Here is a 12,239-nt window from a genome sequence, read left to right as displayed (position 1 = left end):
AGGCACCAACACTAACATACAGTCATCGGTGTCAAACTTTGGAGGTAGGGTCACAACCCACCAGTCTAAGCTCCCACTTATACAGGCCACAAAATTTCTCCCAGAAACAGAATTTAACAACTATCTTTTAATCTTACCAAATATTTAGTTTACTTATACTTTAGAGCATTTATTGACCACTTTACTCTTCCCTTTACAAGCTATTCAAGCCATCAGTCACTTGTCCTGCCAGACAATAAAAACTTAACTCAAAGCTGAATTTGCTTAACTTTAGCTGCTAATCCCTGGATTTTGTCATGCTTTCATTACAAAGTCATGTATGATCTGGTCAATAATCTTTGCAAAGAAGTCTGTGATGAGATGAAGCTGATTCTCAAACACATCTTTTATCAACTGAATACTACCCCTTAAATTCTGACCTTTTTTTAGCCCTCGTTGAGTCCTCTTTGGAATTCATCTTTCCTAAAAATCCACTTATCAGAAGTGCATGCTCACAATTACAACCACACTCCCCTTTTCTTACTTGCTGTTGTCCTTTTTGTACATCTCAGGCTCACAGTTACTACTGCACTGTACTGCATAAATAGCATAAAATGGGAATAATGTGTGCCCTGCACACTCTCCTTTCCCTGCACAGCACTGCTCCACAGCAATGAGTGGAGCCTGCATTCTCATTTCCTAGATGTATCGCCTTGTAGTTATACCATTAGTTATACATAAACCCACCTCTTTTGCGGTAATGACCATTTAATTGAGTACAATTATTTGTTTACTGTCTCATCTGTCCCTAGAGTTTGCAAATTTAATTGGCAAGTGTTTTAGATGGTCAATCACTGTTTACATACTGTTAAGAAGAGAAAAATCAGAATATTTATTTTGGATTTTCTCTGACTGGAAGCACTTAATGTTGCAGCTTTGGTGCTTCTTGTGCCTGGCTGCTTTGCAGTTTCTGTTCAGATACATAAAATATAAATAGTAACATCCATGCAAATCTTCTTTCAGCTTCTGATTCTGACATAAAATCCCAGGATCTGCGTGGAGCTCAAACAGCCTTTTCTTTTCCACGTTTTCAAGGAGGCTGATGCATGGCAGAGATAGAAATATTAGCTTTACACTGATTTCATAGAACCGAGGAAGCTTTAGAAAGGACAAAAGCCTATTTTAATAAATGGTATGACTCATGCCTGAAAAATCAGGCCATTTTCATAACTGGCTTTTCCCCCAAATCCCTCCCACCACTTCAATTCCCCATGATTTTTAGCGCTGATAATCTGTGTACATCTCCACTGTGGTGATTAATGCTTTCTACCAGCTGAAAGCCGCAGTCCCCAGTAGGACACATCCAGTGAGGCACTCCAGCTGCTCTGCACGTCCCCAGAAACAACACTGTCACCAAGCAGGCTCGTGGCTGGAGCCAGGGAACAGCTGTTCCATGTTGAGTGAGCAGTGGGAAGGAGATCAAAGTTCCACAAGGAGCCAGATGAGCAGATTTTCTCAAGAGAGCAGAGGACACATTGAAGTGTGTGCTTGTTTGTTTGGGTGAGCGTGTGCTTGTGCTAGGGTTAAGAGGAAGAGGTTATAAAACATGAGCAGAGTGTATGGATTTTTCAGTGTGGATATGTCATATCTTTCTCCACTTAAAGACAAAAGCAGCACTGAACTCTTTCCACCAGTGCACAACACATTTCCAAGCCTTTCACTGCACAAAGCAGCAGCCCCAGTCTATTCAAAAGTACATTTTGTCTTTTTAATGAGGTAGTTTCCTCTATTAAAATAATATGAAATGCAGTTTGAAGTTGCAGTTCTAGACCCTTCTTATGACTGGCTGCAATAGCCTGTGCCTTTGTATGGTAAATCACAGATGACTATACCAGTTTTGACCTCTGGAGTGGCAGGATATTACCCCAAAAGAGCTGACGTCATGCCAAGAACAAATGCAGGATGATGAGACACAGACTGACAGGGTGCAGGGGCTGGCAGGGGGCTGTGGGATTATCTGAAGGAGAGCACAGCCTTAGCTGCTTCCACCTGCACCCAAAGTGTGCTCAGGGAAGGGTTTGGTTCCCACTCTATGTTATTTTGCCTTCTTGCTCCCCTCTCCAAAGCAGAACCAGTGTTTAAAAGGGAAGGAAACAAATCAACACTACAAAATACTAGTTCCTTAAAAAAATGCCTCTCTATGGATAGCACACAGCTTGCTGAGCCAGCCTCCTCTGTGCCTCAGGCCTTTGGCCAGCTCAGTTTTGGTCCCATGCCAGGGAAACAGTGGAAGTGTGTGTCCACTTTGGCTCTCACAGAGCCATGGTGAGTCCCTGGGCTTGGAAAACACTAACCCAGGGCGGCTGCACGGCTTTGAGCCACTCCTGACCCCATGCTGCCCACCTCTTCCACACAACCCAGCCGCTCCTGTGCTGCCCCTCTTCCACTCTGCCTTGCACCAACACACATGTGGATGGAGGAGAGTAACTGCCACTTTATTTGGCACTGGACAATGTCTTTCCCACTCTTCTCAAAGCCTTCCTGTTTTTCTGCTAATCTGGCACTGCAAACGCATTTTAATAATGGCACCTATTCAGATTAGTTTCCTTTTACACATTGATGAATTCCACCTGCTTGGATCTCCCACAAATCCAGGGAGAGACACTACAGATGTTCAGTGAGCACAGGGCCCTGGATCTCGAGTCTTGGATTCCGTGCACTGAATAAACACAACACTTGCATTTCCACCTTTTATGAATGTTTATATGCTACACAGACTGTAGATAAGCCCACCTGTGAATGTATTCAACCATCACATTAAACTCTCAGCAGTGCAGCTGTACTAAATTGTATTTTTTTCTTATTTGGATTACAAGGAATTCACTTTGAACAGACAATGGATCTAAGCTTGAACTGCTCTTGTTTCCACTGATCCTCTCGTATAAAACTGCAAGGCAGACTCTGGCCCTGAAATACAGAATCCAGAGAGCTGTTCCAGCTCATCCTACTAAGAGTGAAGCCAGTAAGCATGTCCAGAAATAAACAGGTCCTGGAACTGTAGGCAGGTTCAGAAAAAAAAAGCTCTGCTGTAACTATGTCTCTCTGAACTATAGGGAGGGCTTTCTGAGCTGTTTCAATGAACTGTGGTATATTCATGTAGTCCAAAAAAAGTCTAGACAACTTTTATACTGTCTTTAAATCATCAAGAATACAGTAAAAAACTGCCAGAAGTTTCTTGGGAACTGAAATTCAGATCACTTCTGATCAGTGCATTAACATGTTATTTCTGCTGCCTTAAAATAGGTATGTAGATAAGTGTTTTTATATACATTTTGTCTTCCCAGCCAGTTTGCCATCTATTTGCAGTCTATTTTCAAATACACATGACTTACTCTAGCACGAAAAGCCAGTGTTGAATTGCACACATTTCAGCAGTCTTTTTGGTTTGTATATGAGGATTTATCGTCTTTAATTTAGTAAGTTTACAGAACATAGCCAACTGCTTTTCTTTGCTTCCAAATAAAGTATGGAAAGTACAGTCTGTGGCAAGGGAAGCAGAAGATGAAAAGGCCCATCTGGGTATCTCTTTCTTTTTTTTTTTGCAGCTGTTAAAAACTTAGACCCATTCTCTGTCAGCAAAATAGAATTCAATAGCTAATATGAAGAGAGTTTTTCATACATTATTTGCATTAAGCAGAGAGCATGTGGCTCTTTCAAAAACCAAATCCATTCCCACTGTAGATAAAGACAACTGCAAGAAGAGCACAATGAGAAGCTGACAGAATAAGGGTCTGGAATTTTTTACAATTACATACAAAGCTCTTATTCTTTGACTTTTTACAAGGGCAAAATCATGAAAAATATGCAAAGTGGTCTCCAGATTTAGCACGAACAGCTGAATTACTGTGGGTGAAGTTACTGTCCCTACTCATGAGAACTGCCAGGGAAGAGCTCCCACACAAACAACTGAGTGCTTCTGCATGGCATCAGCATGGGGGCAACAGGACTTACAAATAAAAATGGAGTTGTCCTGCAGGACATCAAAGACTAACTGAAGGCTTGTGTTTTACTGAGATAATTCAAGGCATCATCTGTAAAAATGTGATGTTTTGTAATTTTTAGCATGATGAAAGCTTGGATATGTCCAAGAGGTGATGTGATCCAGGTTTTAGATCAACTAGAAAAACTGTATTAAAAAATGTATGAGTTCATTTTGGTGGAGAAAGCCTACGATCAATTAAGTCAAGGATTTATGGTGTGGTTCAATGATACTTATAAGCTGCTATCTGCAGTTGGTATTTCCAACAAAGCTGTTCCAAAGAGAAATCTTGAATTAAGGAAGAGTATATTTCACATACATGGCAAGTTTTCACTCACAAAATATGAAATACAAGCTAATCATAGGCAGCTGGACATCTAACGTAAATATAGCAGCAAATACTTCATTATTCACAGCAATTTTAGAAGACAAGGAAAGCTTTTTAACAAAAGCAAGAGAAATAATACTTTGTTAGATATTTAATCTACTTCCACAATTATAACAAACTTTCAACTGCATCACATCTTGATGTTTAAAACTAAATGCACTCATTATCTTCACAAAGGAAATTCTGCTGTATAAAGGTACAGAGACCTTGGAAAGAATAGGGAAAATTAAATACAGATATAAGACTTCCCTGCAGACAGGGACATAGCATGTGCCAACATTTACTGTTCTCACTAAGTCACTACAAAGTGTTTGTTTTCATCTCTGAAAGTAATTTGCACAGTGGAGTTTGCTGATAAAAGATTAACTCTTGAGAGGAGATAAGCACCTGCTTCTGTCCTAAGCCAGCAGAACATGTGTCTACCTTGAACACACCAGGTCTGATCAAGTGCAATTATCTCAATAAAACTCTTTAAAGTTGAAAGGTATTTTAAAGAAAGATGGAGGCTGAAGATACTGGTATTATGCCTATGACATCTTGCCATGTATTTATTACCATTATAAAATCCTAGCACTGATGAAATCATATAATCATTTAGTTTGGAAAAGACCTCTAAGATCATGAAGATCAACCATTAATCTGACACTGCCAAGTTCTCCACAAAACCATGTCCTTAAGTGTCACATCTACACATCTTTTAAATACTTCCAGGGATGGTGACTCCACCATTTCTCTGGGCAGCCTGTTCCAATTCTAGACAATCCTTTCAGTAAAGAAATTTTTCATAATATCCAATTATAATTTGCGCTGGTGCAGCCTGAGGCCTTTTCCTCTTGCCCTGTCCCTTGTAACCTGGGAGAAGAGAGCAATCCCCACCTGGCTACAGCCTCCTTTCAGGCAGTTGTAGAGTCATAAGGTCTCCCTGAGCCTCCTTGTCTCTGGGCTAAACACCCCCAGCTCCCTCAGCAGCTCCTCATCTGACTTGTGCTCCAGACCCTTCCCCAGCTCTGTTCCTCTTCTCTGGACAAGCTCCAGCCTCTCAATGTCTTTCTTGTAGTGAGAGGCCCAGAACTGGACACAGGATTTGAGGTGTGACCTCACCAGTGCCAAGTACAGGTGGACAATCACTGCCCTGGACCTGCTGATCACAATTTCTGATACAGGCCAGGATGCCATTGGCCTTGGCACACTGGCCCATCTTCAGCTGCTGTCAAACAGCACCCCCAGCTCCTTTTCCAATGGGCACCTTTCCAGCCACTCATCTCCCAGCCTGGAGCACTGGATGGTGCTCCTTGCACAGGGTTGCTGTGACCCAAGTGCAGGACCTGACACTGGGTCTTGCTGAACCACTGGCCTTGGGCCATTGATCCAGCCTGTCCAGATTCCTCCATGGAGCCTATACTTTCCAGAAGATCAACACTCCCAACCAACTTGGGATCATCTGTAAAGTCACCTTTGCTGCCCTTGATCCCTCGATAAAGATCTCCTAGTAAAGATATTAAAGAGGAATGACCCCAATACTGAGCCCTGGGGAATGACTACTCCAGGCCTGGCCATCCAGCCAATTTTTTACTCAGTGAAGACTGCAGCCATCCACACCATGGGAATACAGTTTCTACAGGAGAATGCATGGGAAACAGTATCAGAGGCTTTACTGAAGTCTAGGTACACCACCTGTTTCAAAGAAGACAGCTGCTAGCCTGTTATCTCCAAAAGAGTCTCTTTCACCCCTCAATCATTCAGGAAAGCAAAGCCTTTTGAGAACACATCCCACCCATCCTACTAGTGGTCTGAGTCTGGGAATCCAAATCCCAACCCCCTGGAGCAGAGTGGACAGCTGTGAAAAACGCTTAGTGCATTTCTGCTCAGGGAAGGTGCTGGAGGGATGTCAGGGAAGAAACTACACCAAGCACATGGTCTTGAAGGTCAGCAGCAGCTTTGGAAACCACAACAAAAGGGACAGAATGTGACATGAGAAGATGAGCTCTGCTGCTCAGGCCCCCATTTCTCGCAGGCTCAACAGGTGGCACACACCAGCTGTGGTACAGGGCAATCCCTGTGTGTTTACATTCCACAGTATATTGAAAAGTATTCATAAATGTGCTATGGTTTGGTTGCTGCCATGGAGGAAATGCAAATATTCATCTTTTAAGTTGTAGACACATTGGTTTCTCTCAACAGTATTAACCAGATTTTTAAATTTAAATTATTTATCACTGGAGATTCCAGACTTTAAAAATTTCTGCAAGGCAAGGAGATGTTTCTCCATCTCTCAAGCTTTCATACTCAATGAGTCTTTGAAGGAGGACAGGAAGACTGCCTGTTATGTCAGCAGTGCTCTGTTGCTGTGGCTGCAATTGCAGGGCAAGTTCTGCAGCAAGGGCCATAAGCAAGTATGAACCAAAAACTACTCCGTGAAGAGCTCTGTGAATACCCTCTTTCATCCTTGGACATCTCAGTATCTCCGTTTTCCAGACTGAGAAAGAGCTGTGACTGTGTGTGGATGCTCACACTGTCCTCTGCATACCACCAGACCATCCTTGCTTTGGCCTGATCTACCTGGGAGCTGGCAGAGAACTTCTTCTTCTCCTGCTGCATGTGAATTTTGACAAGAGTAGCTAATCTGTCCCACCATGTCCATATGGAAAAGAACTAAGAAAGATTCAATCTCCTGGAAGGAAGTTTTATCTGTTAATATTACCAAGCTCTACATACCTCACCATACTAGACATGGGCCTTTCTGAGAAATATGTTCTGTGCACCTCTTGTCCCTGCCCTTATTGGATGTTCATCACCAAATTTATCATTCTTCCCACAATCTTTACTCCTATATTCTGGGTTAAGGCCATCAGGGTTCACAAATTCCAAGTAATTACTGGCAACTACAATCGCAACACAAGCCTTCAAGAAATGTACAATGCATAATTCCTTGCTTCTTACAGGGGGCTTTATTCTATACTATGTGAGGATACCAGTTCAGAGGAAAGGAAATCTGGGCCCTATTTGCGAAAATGGTGGTTTGTGGATTATGATTTCACAGAATCACAGAATATTCTGAGTTGAAAAGGACACACAAGGATCATCAAGTCCAACTCTTTAAGTGAATGGCCCATATAGGAATCAAACCCACAACTTCGCATTATTAGCACCAGGCTCTAACCAACAGAGCTCATCTCAGTGATTCGTATGGGCCAGTGAGATTCTGGAAGAAAGCAATTCAGCTGTTAAGTACATTTCATCATTTTCATGCATGGAAGGGGAAATATGTATGGTTGCAAATGTCCAAAGAGATCAGGAAGATTATTTGGAAACTGAGAATTTGATGCCTTTACAGTGTTTATAAAATTCCTCTTAAACCACTGTTTTCCTTTTTAAAATTAGCATCAGTGTCTGTTTCCTGTGTGAAACCTGGTTTGTGTCTGACCAATGAAAGTGAAGAAAAATGTGTCAGGAAGCCATTTTGAATACAGTGCCTCAGCTGCAGAAGAGAGCTTCTCTGAGTAACTGAAATGAAAGTCAGTATTAGTAAAAATAAATTGCGTTATTCGGTTGTGGCTGGAAAATAACTACTGAGATTGGCAACTTGATGCAACTATTTCTATTACTTTCCATCACATTAGGCAGGGTAACATATACTTCCTAAAAATAATACTCCAAGCTTTATTTTATTCCATATTGTGGATACCAAACCATTCTGCTAGGAAAAGATTGTCTTTAGGACAGGAAATGTTTTATTCTTCACTCTTGTTCAGTCAAGAGTCTTTCTGCTGGTTCTGCCAAAAAGAATGCCAATTAGTGTCAAGTAACATTTTGGTACTGCTGATGAGAGACAAAATAAAGGAAACACAGTATGGTGAGATCAATTTACAGTACTAAGACACAGAAAAAAATATCTTTCTTTTGTTTTTAAATTGGATCTAGAACTCAGTAAGATGGGTAGGAGGGTGTCAGGGAGAGAATACAACTCCAGCTGTTTTACAGTTTGTATCCCTAATTCTGCACAGGAAGTTCTCCTTTTGAGCTCCCTTCTTAGACAAAACCAGCATTACATGAACCTTCTAAGTGCACAGATCATATCCAGTTGCTAAGATGAGCCCCAAACCAGCTCTATGTTAATTCTGCTACTACTTTCATCAATATTTCTAACACTATCTAGACAAATTGTTGCAGTGAAATGAATGAACTCTCCCTTCACAAAGTGAAAGTACGCACAAAGAATATTCAGTCATAAAAGATAAATCTCAAGAACACCATTCCATTTTACTTTACTTCCAGCTTCCCCATCAAGTCCTTGTGAAATCCTCACTCAGTTACTTTTGTCTCAATAAAAACTGGGTGAGGGAGATGACAGTGCCTTGGAACAATGACCTGGTATTGACAAGTGAGAAGGCCACTTCCTCAGCAATCAAACAATTCCCAGCATCCTGTCGTTAGTTCATGAGTTTCAAGTCTCTTTCTAAGAGGGTGCTTTGCATGTGCTCGACCACAAGAAAAGGATGGGCAGGGGACAAATCTGCAGAATGGCCAGGGCTATCCATAGAGGAGCAGGGCCAGTGACACTCAGGCATGCCCCATGAAACCTGGCTTGACAGGGGCAAAATTATTTCCTTGCAAACGTGCCCTGCTGAGCATTTGCCTTAGTTAATGAAACAATGGTTGATCTGCAAGAAAAGCCACATCCTGACTTTCTTAGCTCTGCAAAGATTTCAGCAGCTAAGAAAACCCAGCTTTATACCAAATGTTAAGTCCTGAGTTGATTTCCTCTGCAAAAACATCTGTGTCAGTATAAATCACACTGCTTTTTTTTTTTTTTTTTTTTTTTTTGGTAAGAAAAGTTTACCACATATGTAATACACAGAAAATACCCAGGTAAAAATAGGAATTAAATCATTGCTGCTATAAAGAGGAGGGATGGCATACCTTTCCTGTCCATCAAGCTCTGAGCAGTTGGCATATTATAAATCATGGGAAGCACAGGAGTAATTATAGAACTGGGTTACTGATTACTGTAAACATTCAGAAGTAGCTTCTAGTAATTCCAAGTTAATGTGAACATTATTAGAACCATGACAGAACTGTGCAGGTCACTTATATGCCCATTTTTCTCTATTCATTAAAACTAGGTTTTCTTGCAAAGTAACAAAAAACCTAGTCAATCTAGCACCTTGTATACTAACAACCTGCTGGTATCATCAGCTATGTGCTCTCTGTCAGAATTAGGGTTGATGTAACAACACTCAGACCACCAGGATCTGGTTACTTTCCTGTTGTGCACTAAATCATGTAGGTAACAGCTTCTGCCAGCTTGTTGTCATCTCCTGGCACCCCTTCACTGCTCCCACAGGCACTCCAACACTTCTGTGGTGGGAAATTCCTGGCCTCAGAAGGGCAATGTGCACTGAGAATAGATGACAACATGTAAAATGGGGTTCCGTGCCAGGGGTGTTAATTTCTTCACCCTCAGGGCAGTAGAGAGAGAAAACTCTGTCTCCTCCACCCTTAACAGAACGAGCTTCTTGGTGAAGGTGCATCTGCCAGACACATTATATTGGACCACGAAGAAATATTTGATTCCTGCCTTAAGGAAGTTATACCATCAGGACAAATACAGTAACACTTCAACCAGAAGTCATAGCCTTTTTCTTGCCCACACATACAAGAACATCTCTGCAACATGCCCAAGAGGGAAAGTTGCTTTTCTGGCATCAGACTGTGCTCTGCTTCTGCCTACAAGTAGGAAGACACACAGAACCTGAAATTTTTATTCTGCATACAGAATTTAGCTTATTTATGGCTCTAATCCCTATTTGATCCTTACAAATCTATTTACCTCGATTACACACATTGCAGATAGCAAGTTCTATGAGTTAATTGTAAGTGTAGGAGCACTGACTTTCATCCACACCCTTATGTTGTTATTATACAGTTTCAAATTCCAGCCATATTCTGCACTTGAGGAAGCATTTTCAGAACTAATACAATGAGCTTTTGAAAAAGCCACCATTTTACTAAATACAGTTACTTAGACTCCTATCTGAAATCATTTACAGCCTAAACATACCATGACCAAGAGGACAAGGGCCCCTCCATGTGACTTGACCTGAAGAAAACGCTGCAGTAAGTGCAGCCTGTACTAGCTGGCAGTAAATGTCTCACCATGCTGTATAATGCCGTGCTCCAAAAGCCTGCGGCCGAGCTGCTCCGCTTCACTCCGGGTCGCGGCTTCTCCTTCCTGGATCAGCCAGTCAATGAATTCCGACGCTACAAAGGTCCGTTCGTACTTGACTCCTTCCTCTTCCCTGGGCTGCAGAAGGGTATTTTCAGAACTCATCAGCCTGGGATGGTGGGGGGAAGAATTGGTAGGGAAAATGGTTCTTCAGAAAAGCAATTCCAGATCTATTCTGGCAAATCTCACCGATATTAAGCAAACGTATATGAAGCTTTCACTGACTTACTAAATCTTTCCTCAAGCTATCAATCTACTTAATTGGTGAGGTGAATTATAACTGCTTAGTCAAGAAATTTAGGCTTTATATCCCTGTGTGAAGTTAATGCTTTTTTTCTTTTCCCCTAAAAGAAAATTACATTTTAAAGTTTTGCATTTCACCTATTTAGTGTTTTACATTCTTTAAAAGTTACTGTATAATCAACTTCGAAAAAAAATTAGCCTAAAAGCACCAGAATGTGACTAATGTGTTCAAAGCTTCCTAACTAATATTTACAGTTAGCAGGACTATGCCCCTAAGTCATTTAGATGACTTTGGAAATTCTCTCCATAATCTCTAAAAGAGGTGCAGAAAAATTCAAGGGGAGGAAAAAAGAAATTCTGTGGTTTGGGTGCTGATAAATATTGGGCATCCAACATTTGGTGATGCAGCTGCAGTCAGTGAGTTGCACATGAACCTGAACACATTTTAACACCTGAGGCTCACAGCTCTCTGTGCCTCAGCTGCCTCTGTCAGAGGAACATCATGAAATGTCCCTAAATCTCCTAGCAACTGGCATGTGAGTAGCTGAAGGATACTAATAAAATTCTTCTCTGTTCAAGATATCTATGCAAATAACACAGTATTAAAAAAAAAAAAAAAAAAAAGCCGCAATATTTTGTTTATGCAAAAGTCAGTTTGAAAGTTTGAAAGAGAAGGCAGTTTGAAAAAGGAGATGAGAATTGTTTATTTGTAATACAGAATTCCACTTTTTTGGGGTGGGGGGGGTGACTGAGCACCATAGCATCCTTAGTTACCTAATTTTTTTCATCATTATTTTACTTATTATAAGCTAATAATAAGTAGGACTAGTAGTAAGACTTTCAGAGTAACAGCTCAAGAATGGAAAGGTTATTTCTTCCATGTTATACTAATAGGTCCCCTTCCTTCACTATTTTGAAATTAAGGGCACAACTGAACTACAAGAGACATATTCTGGAAGTGCTTAATCTTTGCCCTTCTAATAAAGGAATTGAAATTCATGTAATATATGAACCATCTGCTTCTTACACTGACAGCATGTCCAGAGATTATGGAGTATAACTTCATCTCCTTTGGGAAGCATCAGAAAAATCTGTGCCATAGGAACACGGAGAGAAGTTTCATTTCAAACTACAGTGAAGAGGTTTGACAGGGTACAGCCTCTTTTATTTCATCTGAAAGATTTCTTCTCTTGACTTCAATGAGCACTAACCTGAGGCCTGAACCTACTGGATCTAACCACTGGGAAGCAGATCATCAAACCAGGCAAAGGCTGCTCAGCCACAGCTGTGTGTCAGTGGTGGCACAATGAACTGCTGGTTTAGATGTTGGTGTGCCATTGCCAGCACCTCCGAGCTGAGTAAGA

The 12,239-nt window shown here is 41.2% G+C and overlaps 1 protein-coding gene across 2 annotated transcripts in view; it reads right to left on the bottom strand.

The window, feature by feature from the left end:
* Window positions 1-12,239, bottom strand: part of DEPTOR (DEP domain containing MTOR interacting protein) — a 79,944-nt gene that overhangs the window by 34,383 nt on the left and 33,322 nt on the right. For both annotated transcript variants that reach the window (XM_085053469.1, XM_085053470.1), the window contains one exon: window positions 10,563-10,741. In XM_085053469.1, the coding sequence (XP_084909595.1) occupies window positions 10,563-10,741 (179 nt within the window). The remainder of the gene's footprint in view (window positions 1-10,562; window positions 10,742-12,239) is intronic.

Source organism: Lichenostomus cassidix, chromosome 2 (genome assembly GCF_008360975.1).
Source record: "Lichenostomus cassidix isolate B80296 chromosome 2, HeHo_3.0, whole genome shotgun sequence".
NCBI classification, from domain to species: Eukaryota; Metazoa; Chordata; class Aves; order Passeriformes; family Meliphagidae; genus Lichenostomus; species Lichenostomus cassidix.
This window is presented reverse-complemented; position numbering and strand designations above follow the sequence as displayed.